The sequence below is a fragment of the Bradysia coprophila genome, chromosome II (genome assembly GCF_014529535.1).
Source record: "Bradysia coprophila strain Holo2 chromosome II, BU_Bcop_v1, whole genome shotgun sequence".
Classification (NCBI taxonomy): domain Eukaryota; kingdom Metazoa; phylum Arthropoda; class Insecta; order Diptera; family Sciaridae; genus Bradysia; species Bradysia coprophila.
Window position 1 is genome coordinate 11,537,716 of NC_050735.1, and position 20,469 is coordinate 11,558,184.

The 20,469-nt window shown below is 35.4% G+C and overlaps 2 protein-coding genes across 3 annotated transcripts in view; both read right to left on the bottom strand.

Moving 5' to 3' along the window:
• LOC119073049 overlaps positions 1-14,258 on the bottom strand; it is a 243,173-nt gene extending 228,915 nt beyond the window's left edge. Inside the window, exon 1 of the mRNA XM_037178363.1 lies at positions 13,500-14,258. Coding sequence (XP_037034258.1) covers positions 13,500-13,580 — 81 coding nt within the window. The 5' untranslated portion in view covers positions 13,581-14,258. The remainder of the gene's footprint in view (positions 1-13,499) is intronic.
• Positions 14,259-16,038: 1,780 nt separating this feature from the next.
• Positions 16,039-17,703, bottom strand: LOC119073127 (probable cytochrome P450 4ac2). 2 transcript variants are annotated; one of them, XM_037178434.1, is made up of 2 exons: positions 17,534-17,703; positions 16,039-17,449 (listed from the first exon to the last, which is right to left on the bottom strand). In XM_037178434.1, exon 2 carries the CDS (start codon positions 17,401-17,403, stop codon positions 16,123-16,125), a length of 1,281 nt encoding a protein of 426 aa, XP_037034329.1. In that variant the 5' UTR covers positions 17,404-17,449; positions 17,534-17,703; the 3' UTR covers positions 16,039-16,122. The 2 variants fall into 2 exon arrangements, with proteins under 2 accessions (XP_037034329.1, XP_037034324.1); XM_037178429.1 differs by having other exon boundaries at positions 16,039-17,474.
• Between the last annotated feature and the right edge of the window lie 2,766 nt (positions 17,704-20,469).

Here is a 20,469-nt window from a genome sequence, read left to right on the forward strand (position 1 = left end):
TCAATAAATTATTATTATCATATTCTGTAGACATGTTCGATGTTCTATAACTTAAACTTAATATAAAGGAAAACAATGGATATCAAGAAGTAAACGTAGATCAGAAATTATTAATGTGCATCAATGAATGACACGGATTTCATATTAAACTATAACACGTGGACAAAGCTTTATAGTATATGGTTTGACAACTAACACGGGAAACTTGTAATTGGCATTTTTATTTCAAGTGGAAGGGTTAAAACCACAATTGATGCATTTGACGCAGGGAATATCAGCCACATGAACTTAGTATTGTTTTCAATTTTAAACGGTTTACTACCACGACCTAACGCGATGCATTCCAGTCAAATTCATAAAGTAATAGTTCTGTTGTTCTCTACATTTCATTTTATTGGTTTTTGGCATCGTGGCGAAAAAGCTACAGTCAAGGAAACAAGTATTAAGCTTTTCTATTGCATTTATCACTCACTACTTCCAATATCATTCATGGTTGGAGGAATTATAAATGAAAAATTGGACAAGGCTGTATTCTTAGTGGAAATGTCAATCGGAGCTGCAGTTCTATCAATAAAGCTTATGATTTTAATTTGGAAGCAGGACGAAATCTACGATTTAGCGAATCGAGTCTGTGTTTTTTCTATTTGTGATGTTACTGATTTAACCGCCTACAATGACAAATTGAGTGGATTCATTAAGTTTGTATTCGTTTATGTACTTGCTATGATTTTTGGTGGCTTTTTGTCGTCTGTAGTTTTACCCTGTATTGGAGGCGAGAAAACTTTATTCTTAGAAATTGGATTTCCTTTGAATTATAAAATCAGTGAATTTGCATTCTGGATTGCAACAATTTTCCTTTTTACCGAGATATTTCTGTCGATAGCAATTGCCTGTTTCTCCATAATAATTTGGTATCTACTATTAACATCTTCTTTGAGATATGAACTGCTAGGTTGTGAGTTGAAAAAGATGGGACAGATTAATGGAAAAGTGAAGGTGAAAATGGCGGAAAGGCATTTACATAAGAATTTCTATGAAAACTTGAAAATGTCTATCGACGCTCACGTACACTTAAGGCAGTATGAGACTGTGTTGTATTGTATTGCATTACAAGTGTTGTGTTGTAAATTATATTTTATATTGTAGATTAACATCCAAATTGGGGTCCTTTTTCTCAGGCCTCTTTCTTATTCAATTTGCTACCAGCGGACTTTGTATTTGTGGATCGATTTATTGCCTGGCATTTGTAAGTTGATTTTAGTTTCAATAATCGCTACGCAACCGGATTTATTCGATCAATTTTTGATGCAGGATGTCAGTGAGCATATATTGGAGCGTCTTATGTATCTTGTAGTGTTTGCCTACTACATTGCTGAACTATTTATGATCACGTACTTTGGAAATGAGATTACGCTGTCCAGCGACCGGCTGTCCAACAGTTTATTTGAATCGGACTGGATTGAGCAGCCACAATCGACCAAGAAATGTATCCTAGTTTTTGGTGAATATTTGCAGCAACCGCAGGAGCTTCTGATTGGCATACTATATCCACTAACTTTGGTGACATTTACAAAGGTTTGCTTACAGTTTTCGTTCGGTTTTGTACTATAGTTCTGTGATCAACATACACTTCCTTACAGATTTTAAATTCAGCTTACAGCATGTTCAACATTTTGAAAAATTTAAAAGAATAAAACTCTATAACGAGAGAAGAGGGTAGAAGAACTTGGAAACTTAGTAGATTAGAGAACGTAGACGTAGTTGTAATAATGTTTAAATGAATACAAGTTGTTAACATACATAGAAAAAAATGAGTCTTCCTTAGCACCAAATTATATAAAAATTTAAATCATTTGCAACATAACACACGGTGCGGTTGTGATGAATTTTGACTGAGCATTTCGATGCACTTTTGATATTTTTGGATATTATTCAGCTCGGAGCACTTGTTCAGGGTTCCACAAAAAAATTTGATTTTCATCCGTAACCGTTGGTGACTTTGGTGCATTGCCCATCCTGTCTACAGAGAGAGTGGTGGAAAACTGGTTGTGGTTTCAATCGATAGTGCCTGAAATTCTAATAACAATTGTACCAAAATTTGGTACCATAAGTGCAAGTAAAGCCGGCAGAGACACGCTAAAGTTGAAAAACGTGATTTTCAAGCAGTCCTAGAGGCATGGATACTTGAGGGATGAAGCTAATAAATAGTTCTAGCGGTAGAGCAACTTTACCTCTACCAATGACCAAAAAATATATTTTTGGAGACCAACTACGTAGAGGCCGACAGTAGCTCAAAGTTTTTCCGTCATATTTGGTAAAATTTGCAAGTTTCAGAGGCACCTGAGACACACTTATTAAAAATTTGTGTAATTAAAATGGGTAATTCAGAAATGCTGGAAGTCTCAGCTGTCCATCGACACCTCACTTGCAATGACTCATGTCAACAGTGCCGATATGTTACGTGAATAAGTGTAATGTGTCCTTTTACGACGAAATTGTGTACTTGATTTAAAAAATCTTTGAAAACAGCGCTGCGATGAAGCGTTGAAATTTACTTATCGGTTCACTTTTTCATCGAATCATTCAAATTTTAGGCATACTTACGGCGTGAATGGTAATGAAGTTTAGACCTGGGACTTTCAAAGTTTTACCTCAAAACGTACGACTTATAACCTAACTTGTGGCAAATTTTTTGAAAATTTATGAAAAGCATAAACAATTTCTCATTATACAATAATTGTCCATTGAATTGGTAACATAGGAAAATTTCGATTCGCACATGGGAATCTTAGGGGCGCACATGGGAAAATTCCTTTACAGTTCTGGTAGTATAAATAACTATTATCAAGCTATTTTAGAACTATTTGAATACGAGAAGCCTATCATGGTGCACATCTGCGAAAAAGGAAATTGACTTTACTGTCGCTTTTCTGTCCGGAGAAAGTGTAAACTCATACCTAAAATTAACCATACCAGATTTAAACACTGATATTAAAACACTAACAGGAAAAACGTCTACTCAGTAGTCGAAATGCATTGTTTACACCTTTCCACACATTTACGTTGGAATTTGTTTCTGTTTACATTTTTATTAGTTTAGAGTTTATGATTCATTTCAAAATGCTTTTCCAATTTTTCTTCTCTCAAATGCATTCGCATTCGGTTGTTGAATTTCCTCATCGTTTAAAAATATTTAAAAATATTTTTTTTGAAGAAACACGAACACACAAAAAAAAACATTTTCTCACAATATTCTCCATTACATAATTACGATCAAGACGCACGGTTTTGTGTTGTCGAATTTGTGATAATGTAAAAACTTCCATTGAATATGAATGAATTTCCGTTGAAAGTTTGCAAAAAAAGATTATGTTTTCTTTTTACGCAAACAAAAAATAAATTTGTATTATTACGGTCATGTTCGCGCTATTCTTTGTGGTGGGTCTTTTAAACAAAATACAAGATTTTTTTTTTAAACAACCGCGACTGCATGAAATCAGAAAAAAAGCATTGATCAAACATCTATAAACAGAAAACTGATTTTTAAGTTTATAAATTTCGGAATTCGTTTCCTGTATTCAATCTCATTGCATTATGGTTCGAGTCTCTCTCTTTTTTCATCAATTCCATACGCTCAACTGTTGGGTAAGGATATATGAATCGATAAATGATGTGAAAGAAATTAATGATCACAGTTTTTTGTTCACCGTATGTGGCCGTTTATTGATTTTATGAATTGATAAATATACAAAATGTGTATTTAGATCACATCTTTGGGAAGAAACAACAACAACGTTGAATCGAAAGAGGGGACGAAGATTGTTTTAATTAGAGTAATTGCCAAAACATCAGCTACCACTGTTCACTGTTCGAATACATATTGTTTTGTGTGTCTTGTTATTATCTCACATGCTGTAAATTAAAGAAATGTTTAAATACATGCCGCGATGTTACAATTAAAAGACCGTTTCGTATTTATAAAGAAATGCATGAAGCAAATCACTGGGAGGGAAACTATAGTGTATATTCGTGACCGTTATGTTTAAGGCAGGACAACAGAATGGATAAGATATGATTCAATGAGTGGATATATGTACAAAATATACGGAAAGTACCAGCCCAGTCGAAAGATGACGAGCTGCATCGTCGCTTTGATTCTAATATCATAACAAATTACTCAAAAATAAGACTTCAGGAAATACGATAAAATACGATACTAGATCTATGGGGACTTCAATCAAAGTATAAAAACTCTAAAGACTGAAGGTACTGCAAATGTACAGTTTCGCTACTTTCGCTATGGGAGAGAATTGCATATAACTTCCCTCACATTCTCACCCATCGAAGCCAACTGTCATTCCAATGTTCCTTCTATCTCGACACAGGCGTACCAACTTATCATTTCTCTGAATTTCTCTGATCCGCTGAGAGCTTGCATTACCTTCAGTGTTTATATACAATACTTTGAATTAAACAGCTGTTGTATGAAAAAAATGTTGCGCACCACACGCATCACTTTACTTCTTACTTCTCCGGCGCTACAGCCACTTATGGGCCTTGGCCTAATCGAGAATCCGGTTCCAGCGAACCCTGTCTCCTGCTACACTTCGCCAACTCCTTATTCCCAGCGTCCGAAGATCTGATTCGACGCCATCTATCCATCTCATTTTTGGACGACCTTTTCCTCGTCGCCCTTCTGGATCGTTTCGGAATAACGTCGAGGGGGACCACACGCATCAATTGAACTTAAATAGTCTATTCAAACGAATAAGGTAAAATTCCATCTAAATCTATAGCAATCCTCAGCCTATGATGCTTGTCTGAGGGGTCATTCAAGAGAAAAATGACGAATTTTAAACCTCACTTCTCCATCACACGCAAACAAAAATTGTCTAAAGCACACGCAGCACCCCCAATCGAGCGTTCGTATTTTGTAATGTACTCCTTCCGTAGATGAAAATATTTTTCTTCAGAAGTTCTCCTTTGCCGGTACAATTTGAGGAGTGTAAAGGAAGATTTTCTTGGAACTAAGAAAATAATAAGAACGAATGGAAAGCCAACCCTGAAAGAGTCTCCGGTATAGTCTCTAAATTTCCTGATTTTATTATAAAATCGACATTGATTTCGTGGAACCAAACTGGAATTCAGCTGCTGAATAGCTAAATGCTTATGTTAGTCGATAACTAAAGGTTGATTGAGTTTTTTCCCGCAACCAGCAAATTTCCACGTTATTACACATTATCCTCATAACTATTCATTAGTACAACAATGAAGTATATTATAACTTTCACAACAATTTCATGATGGTCAGTAATAATGCACGCCCTACCCAAATGTATATTTCCGTTTTTATTTAAATGGGGCTGAAGTTCATAAAATCAATACACAAAAGTGTTGAGCGATAACATTAACAAAAACCATTTAGCGCTCGACATTTTTTAGAGGAAAGAACGAGACAAGCGAAATTGATAGAAACAAGGGCTGGTCATAAACATTTTCTGAACAAAATACTCATAAGGAAGTAGGGACAATCATCGTTATTTTTGTGTATATAGACGTTAAACTTAAGTTGTGATCTACCCATTATACTATAACACCGTTGGTTATTTTAATAAACAGACACACAATTTAGTTATGTAAACTACCCGCCGAACGTTATCCTTTTCAATATGTAGAGAATACACAAAAAATATTAAATCGAAAACATTTACGTATACACACGGTTGAACTGTTGATTTGGATGGATTCAGGAGTGGTCATTTAGTGGTGTTCGTGTGTACGATGTTAATGCGATCGAAATGATGGGTTAGTTTACAATCTTTGGTCTTTGTTTATTCCTTGAGAATAACAGTACAACAACCTTATGTCCATCGCGTTTAATTTAGTAAATTGAATTTTGTGTAGGATGGTATTGTATGGCTGCTATAAAACTTCTATATTACGCTTAGTCTTTATGGACGCCATTAGGGATTTGTAAAAATAGCAAGGACACTGAACTATTTATTCGCAAGCTAATGAGGAACTAATGTATTGTTAACCTTTCACATATGACAACAGGTTAATTCCATTTAATTTATGCTGGGGACTTTACCAGGCTCTTTCTTTTTGTAACAACGTATATTACAGCAACAAAATTTCTTGGTTTTTCTATGGAATTATACTTTTTACAAATATTTTTGAGCACTTTACCGTTATTTCACTCAACTTTGACCAATATCGGAAAAATGTTTTTTTTTTTTTTTTTTTTTTGTCTAATGCTATATTTCTGAACAATAATATTTATAATTTCAATAAAATACATTAATCATTTAAATTATTGGCGGTCCCTGACGTGCCAATAAATTTCTGAGAACAGGTCTTCGTCATTAAGGTTTTGCTGCATCAAGTTGTTTTTCAAAGCAGTTAAGTTGGTGCAATTGATAATGTGGTCGGATGTTTGTTCTGTTAAATTGCATAACGGACACAGTGGGGAACTTTTGACACCAATTCTGTTCAAGTGTTTGTATAGCAAGTCGTGGCCAGTCAGTTTGCGGAAATTCGCTACATAAATCTTCCTCTTTTCCGACTTGATTGAATTTGTTGTTAGTTCGGACCATGATTTGCTCCTTGCTTCAATTGATTGGCGAGTAACAGTAATTTCTGCCAGTGTCTTTTTTATTGAATTTTTTGCCATTTTAAATTTTCTCATGTTTACTCGTCGCTTCTTCTTTGTTGTAAAACGGCGCACATTCATTTGCAGATTCAAGTCGTATTTTGTATGTAAATCTTGAATTTTGTGGAAAAATGAGACTTTCGATCGTAGGGTATTGTTCATAGGTTTGATGTTGTTCCAAAGGCAGTTCGGGATTCGTCGAATTCTCTCAAACATTTTTAGGGCTGCTTCTTCACAGAACAATTCAATTGGTTTGACATTGCTGAACATTTCCATCGCAGTAATGGGAGTTGATTTAATACCTCCAGTTATGATTCGAAGTGCTTTATTTTGCACAATTTCCAGTCTTTTTATTTGTGATTTACTTGTACAAATCAACAATTCGCTGCCATTCATCAGCACTGGTAAAATGTACGATTTGTATGTCAGCATAAGTGTATCTTTTGATGCACCCCACTTCGTGCTTGCTAGACGTTTCAATATTTGGAGCCTTTTTTCTGATTTGTCGACTACCTCGGTGATGTGTGATTTGAATGTCAGCCGTTGATCAAGAATAATTCCAAGATAACGTTGATTAATAGTTTCGGTTACCGGTTCATTGTTGTATGACAAATTGAATTTTCTGCAGAAAAATGTAACGGGAACTTCATTAAATATGGTGGTAAACCCAAATAAAACAACGGTCGAATATAACGGAAGGCTCATGAAAGTGTAACCACTTCACAGATGTGGAGTCTTCAGATTTAATTTGTTACGACTTCTTAGGGGCTGTCCCTGAAAGACGTCCAGATTTACAGAGAGGGGGAGATCGACATATCAGGACAAACAATGTTAAATCGAAAAACATATGGCCTTACAAGAGGAGAAAAGGTCAGAAATTTCCAAAATAGTTCGGACGTTATTTATGGACAGCCCCTATCGCATTCGCCATTCAACTGTTGTCATGTTACATATCCCATAACCCATGAGAATAGTCATTCCTATCTCAATGTATACTTACAAATCAATACAAGAATGGGTTCGACAAATGAAACGAAAACGAAATACGACTATCATGAGCAACAAAATTAGAAACTTTTCTATGGTTTCGTCGCTTGGAATGTTGTAATTAAACGAAAGACGAAGTTAGATTAACTCTGTCATTTATAATCCACAAGTCTTGGGTACAACCACAAAAGAAAAATGTTTGCCAATGTGACTCGGTTGTGAAGTAAATCTCTCTGTTTTGCTAAGTAATCACCATTTCCAATATAATTACTCGGTAGATTTACTTTGCAGAAACACTATATTATTGATAGAACCTTGTTGGTTTTGCTTAATTTTGTGAAAACGTTCCACTCACACAAACTATCGAAAAGAATCGAAACGTTAAAAAACAAACACGCCATTGTTCTCTTCCGCTGAAAAAAATATTAAAATCTAAACACCGACCCGAAGCTAGTTTTTGTTTCACTGAAATTACCTAAAATGGTTAACGCTAAATTTATCAATGAGAATTAACAAACGAATTAATTACGCTGGCGATGTGTGCATATGTGCATACGTGTGATGCCGACAAATAATTACAATTACATTGTTCATTAATATTTTTGTTAAGTAAATCACGATCGTTTTTTTTTTCAACTTTATTTGAGCATACAATATTCAATTATAAATAGTTTTTCTTTTTCAATGGAAAGCATGAATTGAAATCGGTTAGTTCGAGGTATAGATAATACATGGTATACGAATGAGAATAATAATAATTTCCATAAATTTATTTTCGTAATTTGTGAAGAACGATTTCAATAAAAAGCTCCAAAAAAGTGCTTTCATTGTTGGCATAAGTGGATACTAACTAAACAGCTACGAATACGATTTTTAGAAAATGAAAGTAATGCCCAAGTTAGAATGGATGGACGAGTGGAATAAAATACAATAAATAGTCCTTGATACCATCTTATTTGGGAAAAATCCCTGTACCATCGGTACTTACGATGAAATTTACCGAGATTTTTTTTATATCGAATTTTATGTGCAAATTTAGATATTCCATCTCCAACGAATTCGTATTCATCCTATGACAATGGCAGAATGTTTATAAAAATGTTCTTCTCATCAAAAACACTTAAAAAAAAATTTTTCTTGCACAATGCCAGCATACTGTCCAAGCGATTTAATTTGTTCGTTTATAGACCTCACTAACAACCTTTTACGGCCAACAAAAAGTGCAGTCTGGACCACCGGCTCAGAGTGAACCCGAACCACGCCTCAAGATATGTAGATACTCTCTGAGGAAAGTTAAGTGCTAAATTGTCATGTCGCCTACATCTAGGCTAGACAATGAACACAAATTCATCTCCTTACAATCCATAAATGACCACCACAGTCCATGAATTTTCATGTCCAAAGTGGAAAAATTAGATTTGGATAAAAGGCGAATAGGTCAGGATAATTGGTGGATTCAACCCATTTCCCACTGGTTAGATTTTGATCAAGAAATTGTCTGAGAACAAATAGTAAAAGAACATTAAGAGAGAACTTCACCGACCTAACAAGTCATTGATCGATAAAGTACCACCTGAATTTGTTAGGCAACTAAGATTCATCTAATTGCAAAAAATGTGGAAGTACTGAAACAGCAGAACCGTGTGAAATTCTAGGGTAAGTTCATTATCCAGTATTGATAGATCCATTTGGAACATCCGTCCGGAACACATTCTTGGCTATATGAACAGCATACCAATAAATACTAAAATATTGTGGGTTACAGAACAGGTCCAATATGAAGGTCAAGGTGCTAAGACCCTGTGTCTCACCAACTTTATCCTAGCCACAGTCCAATGTACGTTGAGAGAAGAATGTGTAATTTGAAGAAAAAAAATTAATTCAGCAAAGTTTTTGAATGTGACCAAGATTTCATCCATATTTGGTAAGAAATAGTAGATTACAGCAGAGACCATGTAAATGGCCGATTACATACCCAATTTGCGGGCTCGAGAGAAGCGAGTGAAGTGAAATTTTCATGGTAGTGCATATAAGATGTAAATTCAATGTACAGGTTGCCTCGCGTTATAATGCCTTATGTAGTTGATAAGAACTTTGTATTTTGCCTTGTGTGGTTGCATCACTCGCCATTGGCTCGAGCTACAAATGTCACACTTGGCCAAATAAAATTTATAAACAAGGACGTAATCTACTAATGTTTCATCTTGTTATCGATTGAGGGAAAATGGAAAATTGCTCAAATTGAACTGTCCTACAAAGTGGTTCGTGGTCGAAACATTGAACAGAAAAAATTGTGAATCTCTTATGGCTGGTATTCATATAACCAATAATCGTTGATTAATATAGACATCAATTTACAGTTAAATCATCCTCACAAACAATAATTAGATTGAACGTATTCCTAATTTGTGTTTTTAATATGCCACGGTCTGTTGATTGTCCTTCCGTTTACACAGTAAACAAAAATAATGAAAAAATTATTGTCATTGACACAAAACAACAATATATTTGTGTTCACATCTCCATGCTGACCAGAATTATAACAATTTCGATTGAAATTTTCTTCCCTTCTGAGTTGAGAAATATTTTAAAGTTTTTTTTTAGTTTTACGATTGAGTAGGAATTGTGAAACCTACTACCTTTCTCAAGATTGTCGTATTTTGTGTTCTTTACTGTTTCAACAGCACTAAAATGTACTTAAACTTATATTATGTTTCAGGTACGGAAAATAAACACAAAACCCATTGATGGCAAATAAAAATAATCTTTATGCAAATCAATAATACACTATGAGTGAGAATATGACATCATTTACAAAGTCAATATTAACTTTGCATTAATAGTTATAACGTTCCTTAAGAGTTCGCTTTTTTTTCATTTCAAATTTAATTTTAAAACCTTACGACGAAAGTCAAGACATGATGGTGTCAGACGTTTTTTTCTGCTTTAATATAGTCGTCAGTCAACGGAATGTATACACAGATAGAAAATGGGTGTGAAAATCGGATTAATCATATCTAATCTGCTCCGATGGAGTAGAACGTTAAACACTGGCACGGTAAATTTTGCTATACCTTGACCTTAGTGTTGCACAGGAAATTATTCTTCAGCTCAGGGCCTATTTTTGGAAAATCAATTTGGTAAATTTGCTAAGATTTTCCAAAATTTGCTAAAAAAGAGATTTTAGAAAATTTCACCAAATTTTGGAAAATCTTAGCAAATTTACCAAATCAATTTTCCAAAAAATAGGCCCTGCTTCAGCTGCTCTGCTGTTGTCTTAATTTTAAAACTTAAATCCGTTTCGATATTTTGAATAACAATACATTCTGAATGAATGCTATTGTTTGTATCGCTATTCGCTATGAAATTACGAATGGAACCCCAACCGCGCGTAATGGTATAGGTATTACTACATTACTCTCATTGCTAGTGAGAACATACTCAAAAGACTTAGAGTATCGACTCAATAGCATCAGTTCCAGTTGTCCAAATAATGAATTGCAAAGCACCCACAACATTTTCGAAGATAATAAGGACATCACCAATTCCAAAATTACATGGATTTGCCCTGCTGCACTAATTGTATTGAATAGAGTAGCATTGTGACACAACAAATTTTCTATTACTAGGCTAGGTGCTTTGGTAATGGTCATAAAGACCTTAAAGTACCTCTTTCTGTGAGATCGTGAATGTACGATTGACCATAACTTCACACACCTTAGTCATTTTCAGTCGCTTCCGACTGATGCTGTAGAACCAACTGAAACGTGAGTCACACACTACTTTCAGAAAATTAACCTTTCCGTACGACTTTTGGTGAATTTCGTTCAATGGAATGGACGTGTTGTTGTGTATCTAATAAAGTGGCGATGATCTTGCGTGACCTCTTCAAAGTTCACAGTCTTGGTAGAAATTTTACACTTGTAACCATTGTTTCAATTGTAAGTGGGATGTACAAAATTGTTGCTAATACTTCGAAGTTGAACTGCAAAAGGGAATTGTTTTCGGCAAAAATCTTTTTGACCTATTTAATGCTGCGTCAAGGAACTGACTGTGATGTTAACTGTTTAAAGCAGAAAATTGTTGAATGACTAAAGATGTTTGAGAAAGCAAATAACGTTCGATTCATGACCGAACAGAAAAGTGCTAAAAACTGAAAGTGTGACAATATTAACGATTGCACATTTCCCGTTTATACTTTATTCCAAATAAATCGAGCAATTACAACATCAGAAATAATCCAAATATGCCAATAATCCCAGAAATAGCATTGCATTCTGCGAAATGATATTTGTCTGGCCCACATTTTAAGCATGAAAACAATTCGAAAATCGAACAGAAAAGTGGAAAACTTTTCGCAATAATAACAATAATCTATGCTATCACTTCACCATGCACATTGTCGGCTATAAGTAAGTATATCGTGCATGAAACTATCGATGTTTTCAATACCTATTTCATGTTACAGTTCGGGTAATTGCAGGTAAAGAATTTTCATTTTTTTTATATTTATATGGAGCAATGTTTGAGATAAGAACTTAATGAAACAGAACCGTCGTGGTGCTGTGTTATCATCATATGTGGGAAATCTTTTTTCATTGCTTAAGAGATCGATCTGTTGCAATTCATAATGTGTTTTGTGCTACTTTCGAAAATTAGTCTTCCATTTAAATACAATTTTCTCAAAAGATTTAAACGCTTCACTTGACTCAAAGTAAAAAAAAATTGGAAACATGCAATGACTAAAGCCCAGTGCAGAAAACTGTAAAATTTATTCTAAGCAAATTGTAACTTGGTCTTCTTTTATTTTATAACTCCTTGGAAGTGATAGATTTCATTCAGTGATTGCCACGTTTGCTTCCTGCTGCTGAATGATTAAGGTCAGTAAGGTTTGATTCGATTGTGGGATATGGAAACAAAACAACATCTGATTGAATCCGTTCAAGTCTAATTAAAAATTTCTTAAAAATGGTCCCTGGTGAGGACACAGATAGTGCTAGATTTGTCGCCCAGCCTTCCACTGGCACAGTGAAAACATTTCGATAATGACGGGTCTCTAAAAGTCGAACTATATTCGTTGTAATGGTAAAATAATGATATAACCCCCAATGTTGCACGGGTTGTCTGTTCTTTTCCACAAGCACAAACAAACCTACAAAGTGTCAAATGTCATTCATTCAATTTGAGAAATTGAAATCATGTAATTTTAAGTATATGGAGACAATAAGTAATTAAAGCTGACTTTATTAAGAAGAAGCACCTAGCATCGAAGGGGAATACTGCCTATGTCAAATAGAGTAGTTCCTACTGTAATCACATGTCCTCGAAACAGTTTAAAAATGTGGAATTACGTGGTACACTGGCGTGACTATATAACTATACTTGGTGCTTCGATCAAGGCAGTAATTCATGCACAAAGCGCCTAACTTCGTTTTTACTTAAATTGCCAGAAGAGACATGCATAGCGTAAGCTCACACTATGTACTGTAGGAGTGCAGACCTATATACCTGTCACACAGTACTGTAGATTTTAGACATAAGAGTTCATTCACAAATGTAGTTTCAAAAAATCTTTTCCAACCTTCGCATGAAAACTTCTAAATATAGATCGGGGAAAGTATTTTTTGCGGATCATTTTTCCCTTGTTGTGTAAATAACTATTCCTGAATATTTTTCCACTCCGGGAGCACCTGGACAATTATTTAAACTTAAATTGCCTCAATGTTCTTTGCCGTATTTAAAGGACTTGGATTTCAATGCAACAATTTTCTAGAGAAGAAAATTAGCCCAGAGAAAACAGATAAATCGGCCACCGAGCAATTATCACAGATCTAATTAAGATAATTTTTTTTTAATTTACCATAATTTGCGGATTCCGTTGTATTCCCAATCGGACTTTCGAATATTTCTTCATCAACACTCTCCACACGACATATGCCATTTTTATCGTTGATTAATTGAGTTTTCAACCTTTTAGCTTATGAAACGAGATGATTTGTTGTTATCCTTTAAACATTAATTCACTTCTGCTAATTAAATGCCACGAAATATTATCATATATATTCGGTTGGCTTGATTATAAAAACTGTAATTTACATTTCCAGCACAAAAATTATCACTGATTTGCAAATCGTCATAATATTTTGTTTACACAAGCAATAATTGAACCGGTTTATTGTACTTCAAAGTCAAGTCGAAGAGCGAATAATTATTGTACGACAAAATAATACGAAAAAAAAAGAACACGATGACTTCAGCGGGTTAGCAATTACACTACATACACAGTATTACAGAAGTCATACTCTTGATGACTTAACATTTTGTCCGTATAACAATAACGCATAAAAAATGACCGTAGAAACGAACCCACATACCACAAACGACACAAAAAAAAAACAATGGAAAATATAAACGGTTTCGCTTCAACTGCACTCGAATAAATCACAATTCACATTTTATGCCTTCAAGCAAAAAAGTACCAGCCATAATCGAATTAATATATTAGGAAACACATTTTTTTTTGAATTGTTTTTCGATATATATTCAAATCGACGTAATGTGTACAATATGCACGACCGTCTCTCGCGACTCCATCAATACGACAATGAATAACTAAACAAATTTAGAAATGAAAACGTAAAACATATAAAGCTCAAACGGTGTGTTCGGATATCATTTTCCAACTCCATCAAAAAAAAGACGAAAAGAAAAAAAACAACTCTGACAGCACAACACCAAATGAAATGAGTAGTTCAATAGAGCGTAGTTTGATATCAAGCGCACATTCTCACACCGGTGTTTTCATCATATATGGCTTTCGGAAGGGGGTTCTCTCGATGTACATACTCTCTCTACGGAACCAGAACGTACCTTGAAAAATTATCTAACTATAGTGGAGCGTAGAATGATTCATTCATTCGTTTTTCAAAATTAGATATACACGTGGGACATTCGGCGTTATTATTATATCTTGGCGCATGCACGGTTTGTTTAATAATGCAACTTTTGTGATCATATTGTATAGTAAGGGGAATTGCGTTTGTTTATTTTTTGCTCTGTTTACGAAAGCCAGAGTTGAACTGTGTGGCCTTTAAAATTATCGGCCGAGGATGTATAGCAAAAAGAAGATGTTTCTGACCATGGTAGTATTCATCGATGACGTGGTGATTGAACTTGGTAAAATTCATCGGAGGCTTCGTAAAATTCATCGGAAACTATGTCATTATGGAGGAATGGAGGAAAATTCAACAACAACAAGAATTTATCGAACGATTGATCGTTATGGAGTTGGACTGGAAGTTAAGTTATGGATGGACAGGCGTATTGGAACGAAATTCAAGACAATGCAATTTGCGGCATCTGTAACCGGATTCGTTTGTGGATCTTGTCGTTTGCTCTGGTACCTTTGTCTGGTCTGATTATCTGCCTTTATCTACCGTTATCTCTATACTTACCCACACCAGCTGCTGTAGCTACCAGTCCACACTTATCTGCTCTAACTACTTGTCTGCCCTTATCTCTGTAGCTGCCCTTATATCTATGACTGCCCTTATCTCTATGACTGCCCTTATCTCTATGACTGCCCTTATCTCTATGACTGCCCTTATCTCTATGACTGCCCTTGTCTCTATGACTGCCATTGTCTCTATGACTGCCCTTGTCTCTATGACTGCCCTTATCTGCCAACCCGTTCTTATCTGCCAACCCGATCTTGTCTGCCAACCTTTATCTGCTCTTAATTTGTATCGGTTTCAACTAAGTGCCCGTTGACTCTTTCGTTTCATTTGTCTGAATTTGTGTTTTCATTTTCCGATGGTGAGGTTCAAAAAATGGAATCTTTATTCACGCTATTCACGTATATTTTATGTCGAAGAGTATGGGGGGTGGGGAAAGACGATAAAGTTAACAAAAATTATACATCTAAGCGATATTCCAATGTAAGGACAACGAAATGAGAATTATGACAACAGGGTACGATGTATATAAACTAAAGTTTCTGCAACAGTGCTGCGAAAAGTGAACTATCTCATGCCTCATTTGGGTGACGTATGAAGGGTCATTTTTCACTGTTTCATTGGTGGCTTCACTTTTCGTCACTACTGATGAAATGTAACTACATTTCATCACTAGTGACGAAAAGTAACATAATATAATAGGCGAGTGTGTTGTTGCGCTGCGCAGTACATACTGTATGGCGATACTTTTTTACCTTTTTTTTCTTTCTTGGTGTTCGGTCATTACATTGGATGCGGAACTAATTTTAAGACAATGTAAGACAACCAGCTCGGGGAGCTGATGTTTTGACAAGTGAGAAGTTTTCATACCAGACCAGATCCGAAGTTGTATCAAAGTAACAATTTTCTAAACTAGTTGCTTAAAAAAACACGATTGGGTTCGTAATTAACTCGGAATTGACTCCGAAAATTTTCAGTAAAATACAAGCATTTTCGTTTTTTAATTGCCGGTAACAACCGACGACCCCTCTAATTTCTTAACAAAAATTTCATTTTTATTGGATCTTTCGCTCGGAGCACAAGATCACCGAGAAAAACAACCTCATCGCGTTTGGTAACACGCACAATTTCGAAACATGTGATGATTTTCGCTAATGTCGTCTTCAGTTCCAGCATTGCAAATCTTTGTCCAATACAATTTCGCATACCTGCCGAAAAGGCAATGAACGCAAAATTACTCCGATTTTCACAATTTTCGGGTAGAAAGCGATCCGGATCAAATTTTTCCGGATCCGGAAATGCAGTGGGATCTCTATGGATATCGTAAATGTGTATATTGCAAGCGCTTCCTTTGGGCTGTGTGAATCCGTCATGAATGAAATCTTCGGACAGTTCTCGGCTTATAAAGGGAACTGGCGGATAAATACGCAACGATTCTTTGATCACTCGATCGATGTATTCCATTTTACTGAGATCTTCCATCGTCATCTCCGCATTGGTCCCTTGAATTTCTCTGATTTCAGCGAATATCTTCTGTTGAACTTCAGGATGGTGAGCGAGAAGAAGAAGAGTAAATGTGATTGCAGATGATGTAGTGTCATGTCCTTCGAAAGTAAATGTATCCGTTTCCTCAATAATTCCTTCCTCATCAATCAGTCCGTTACGTTCGGCCTGTAATAAAGTATCCATCATGGCATACCTCTTGCGCTTTTTAGCTCGAAAATAAATATTTTCATTGCTTTCGATCTCTACAGTGGGAGATTCATCGCCTACGAAATTTTGTCTCCGCCGCTTTATGATGGATTCGGTGAATGCAAGTACGGGTTCAAGAACTTCGTCCAGTTGCTTTTTGTAGCCCATTATCGAATACAGAAAATTAAGACGTAGCCACGGTCGAACCAGTCGCGCGAACAACAGTTTTCCCACTTTGTAAATATTCTCACGATAAACAATTCCGTCGTTACCCAAATCACTAAGCTTGACACCCATTGCTGATTCGCAGATTGTGTTCAAAGTGAACTGGGTCGAAATGGGTACAATGTTTAGTTCCTTTCCTGCTTCTTCGCGCAATGCTAAGACCAATTTGTCGCTTTCTTCCTTAAACACTTCGTAATACTCTTTCAACACATCAAAATGAAATGCCGGTGTTAGCAATCGACGTCGATTATGCCATTTCTCACCGTTGCTGGTCAACAGTCCAGTCTTCAGAAATGGATGCAGAAAATTGTAAATGTTTCTCTTGTTAATGTGCTTAGATGTTCCGAGTACGATTTCGACATCCTTTGCGCTGCAGACGTGAAAGTTCCACATTCCGAAGAATCGACTTACGTAGGAACCGTTAAACTGGACAGCATTTCTACGAAGGTAATTGAAGATTTCAGCTATATCGAAAAACTCTTATCAAAATTTGGTGGATGGTTTTGTGAAGACTATCACGTACCTTGAGACATAAAAGCAATGCTGATGGAGGTTTTAATCAATGGTGTTGAGGATTTACTCAAGTTGACTGGTTCATTGAACGAAAAGTATCCTCTCACTTTCCAAGCGAAATAAATCAACAAAATTGTGAAAAAATAAACAAACATTTTCTGTTGCAATGGCTGACTACTTCAAACTGAATTCAAATCTTAATGACGAGCTTAGCTATCTCTTCGTCGACCATTATTTTATCTTAGGTGTATAGTGATTATTATTTGACGAATCAAAGTACAGTTTGATTCATGAAAAAAATATTTTTCGGCTCGTTGTGTGATGTGTTAGAAGGTGTTACATTCTCGGATAAGTCTCGAGAAACTATCGTCGTTCTTTATAGGTATATTAGTTTCGCTGCGAGACCCTTTCATTATCGAAATATTTCAAATTTCCAAAAGTAATCTAGGCCACAAACATTGTCCCATCTGCAAAGAGCGGAATTCGTAGGAGTGGAATACTGGTTTCTCCTTTTGCCAATAAGTTGTGTGAAAGCTCTACACTCAACTTGAATTGAACCGTAGTATTGCCCCCTAAGCAGCATTAAAACGTAAATAAAAAGTAAAGATAGATAACATGTCGTCGCTGTTATATGAGTTATAACATACAATAACATACAAACAGTCTTAACCGGTCGTTCTTATCAGTAAAGCAGTTGAACACTTATTAATTCAGTGTCAATGCTACGAGCAGTGCTATGCTTTGACCGATTCAACCCTTGAACCGATATTAATAATCTGACAATCGATTCTAATCTGTCTGCGGCTTGGCTTTGAACGTTCAAATTGGCAACTGAATCAAGTAGTGGAAAGCATAATTAACCAATACGATATTGAGTTGTTATCCTCATATAGCTAACGTTAAAAGTAGGTAACACGAAGGTAGGTCAGAGTGCAGGGCCTATTTTAAGGAAATTAAATTTCCAAAAATTCTCAAATTTTTCCATCACTTTTCGTCATTTCATCTAAAAACACATCAGATTGCATCGTAAATGTTGTTTTTACTGCCTTTTTAGTTGTTTTTCTTTGAGCTTACCTGATTACTTCGGAATGAGATCTAACAGAAAATAAAATTTGTAAATTTTAAGAATTTTTGTGAAATTTTGGAAATTTTTGGAAATTAAATTCCTTAAAATAGGCCCCGTCAGAGTGTTAGTATAACTTATCGTTTTCAATGTAAAATCTCCAGAAAAACTGACTCTTGAGCACACAGGTCGGAGGAAACAATATGAAAAATATGACCATGTAAAATGTTGACATAAAAGCTCTGCTCCTATCTTGAACATTCGAAATATTCGGGGTCTTATGCAATCAGGAGTCATGGTGTCTCGGTGTGAATAAAATCATACAACCGACACGCCTACGTGTTTGAAAATTTAAAGGCTTTTTGACGTTGGAAAAATGAGTGTTCGTGCTAGGAGCAGTGCTATGCAGAAAACATAAGGGGCAAGTGTAATTGTTTTTTCATGTATGAAGAAAAATGATAACGGCAGCTCAAGCCCTGACTCTGAGAGGTAGAACTCGGATTTTTTAACCCTTTTTAAACGACCTGCGCATATATTCCAGAATTTTTTTAGAGTTAAGGAAGTAAGAAATTGGTGTGTCTTAGTCTTAGGGTACCACACAAACGTACATTGTCAACTTATTGCGAAAACGGTTATGGTTTTAGTTTTTGCGTGATCTGTGTTGTGTGTTGCAATAATTTCTCATATTTTCCAAATCACTTCCGATTAAACTGTTAAAACTATCCATTGATTTCTAAGCATATCGAACTGATTTTTGCGGTCGAATAATGTTTTGTGGTCAAGACACACGAGACATGGATATTTCGAAACAATATTCAAATGATTGTCGCAGTATATTTCGTATCACCGTTACATATTCCATGACAATTTTTTTTCCATGACACTTACCCAGACGACATTTATCCATGATCTATTCCAAATGATTCTGCAACATTCACTTAGCTTTCTGCAACAGAAACTACCGAACACACTCACAATATGCAGAACTATCAATATTTTGTCACTCTTCATTTCGCAGTTGTATCCAGAGGGATTACCACTCTGTACTGTACCATTAATACTATTTATCAATCACCTTGTCACCAAATTAACGTTATTTTTCAGTTAAACATTTTTTTCCTTCACACATTTCTTACGACGACGTGCTAAATCACGTTCAAACGTCTTGTGCGAACTAAAATGATATCTTTATTTTCAGACATAACCGAACCATAAAAATCATTGTCTATTCCACAAAAGTATTTTAAATTTAATATGACCGAAATGAAGCCCTACCATGTCCACTTACTGGTAGTCCCATACATAACAAAAAATAACGTCAACTTGCATATGAATCAAAGTGTTTGTTGACCTGCCCGTTCGATTTGTACACAAAATATATTTTTTTATTTTCAAATCCATTCTTTACATATTGGAACTGATATGTCTTTATAGTTAAAATTGTGTGTTTTGTGCCTCAAACGATAGCAATCTAATGTAACGAGCTCTCTCGTGTCGAATTGTGTTATATGTATATCGACCACTGTGCGGTATTAATTTCAATAATAATTGAGTCCGTCGTGTAATCGCTTTCGGAATTTTAATATCTTGATTAAGGTAAACTTGAAAAATGCAAAACGTTCGCCTGCGAATTGTAGCGAGGTCTTCGTTTTGGTATTTAATTTTCTGTACCAAAAGCAGTAGGGTGACCAGATATTGGATTTGAAACTTTTCAACATACACACTTTAATAGAGAGCTTAACCCCTTAGCTATATAGAATTTCAAAATGGCTGCGAGGAATGAGTGTATACTACTATATGTTATTCTGTCAAGTCAGACTGACTGTTGTTTTGATATTGATAAGATTTTAGGAAATTATTCTATTATTCATAATGCTTTGCAT

Bases quoted from the DNA above. Each gene is read 5' to 3' on its own strand.
- LOC119073127 (XM_037178429.1), bottom strand. From the start codon at position 17,678: ATGTTTGTTTATTTTTTCACAATTTTGTTGATTTATTTCGCTTGGAAA. The intron at 17,475-17,533 runs GTACGTGATAGT...TTTTCGATATAG, and splicing joins CATTGCTTTTATGTCTCAAG to CTGAAATCTTCAATTACCTT.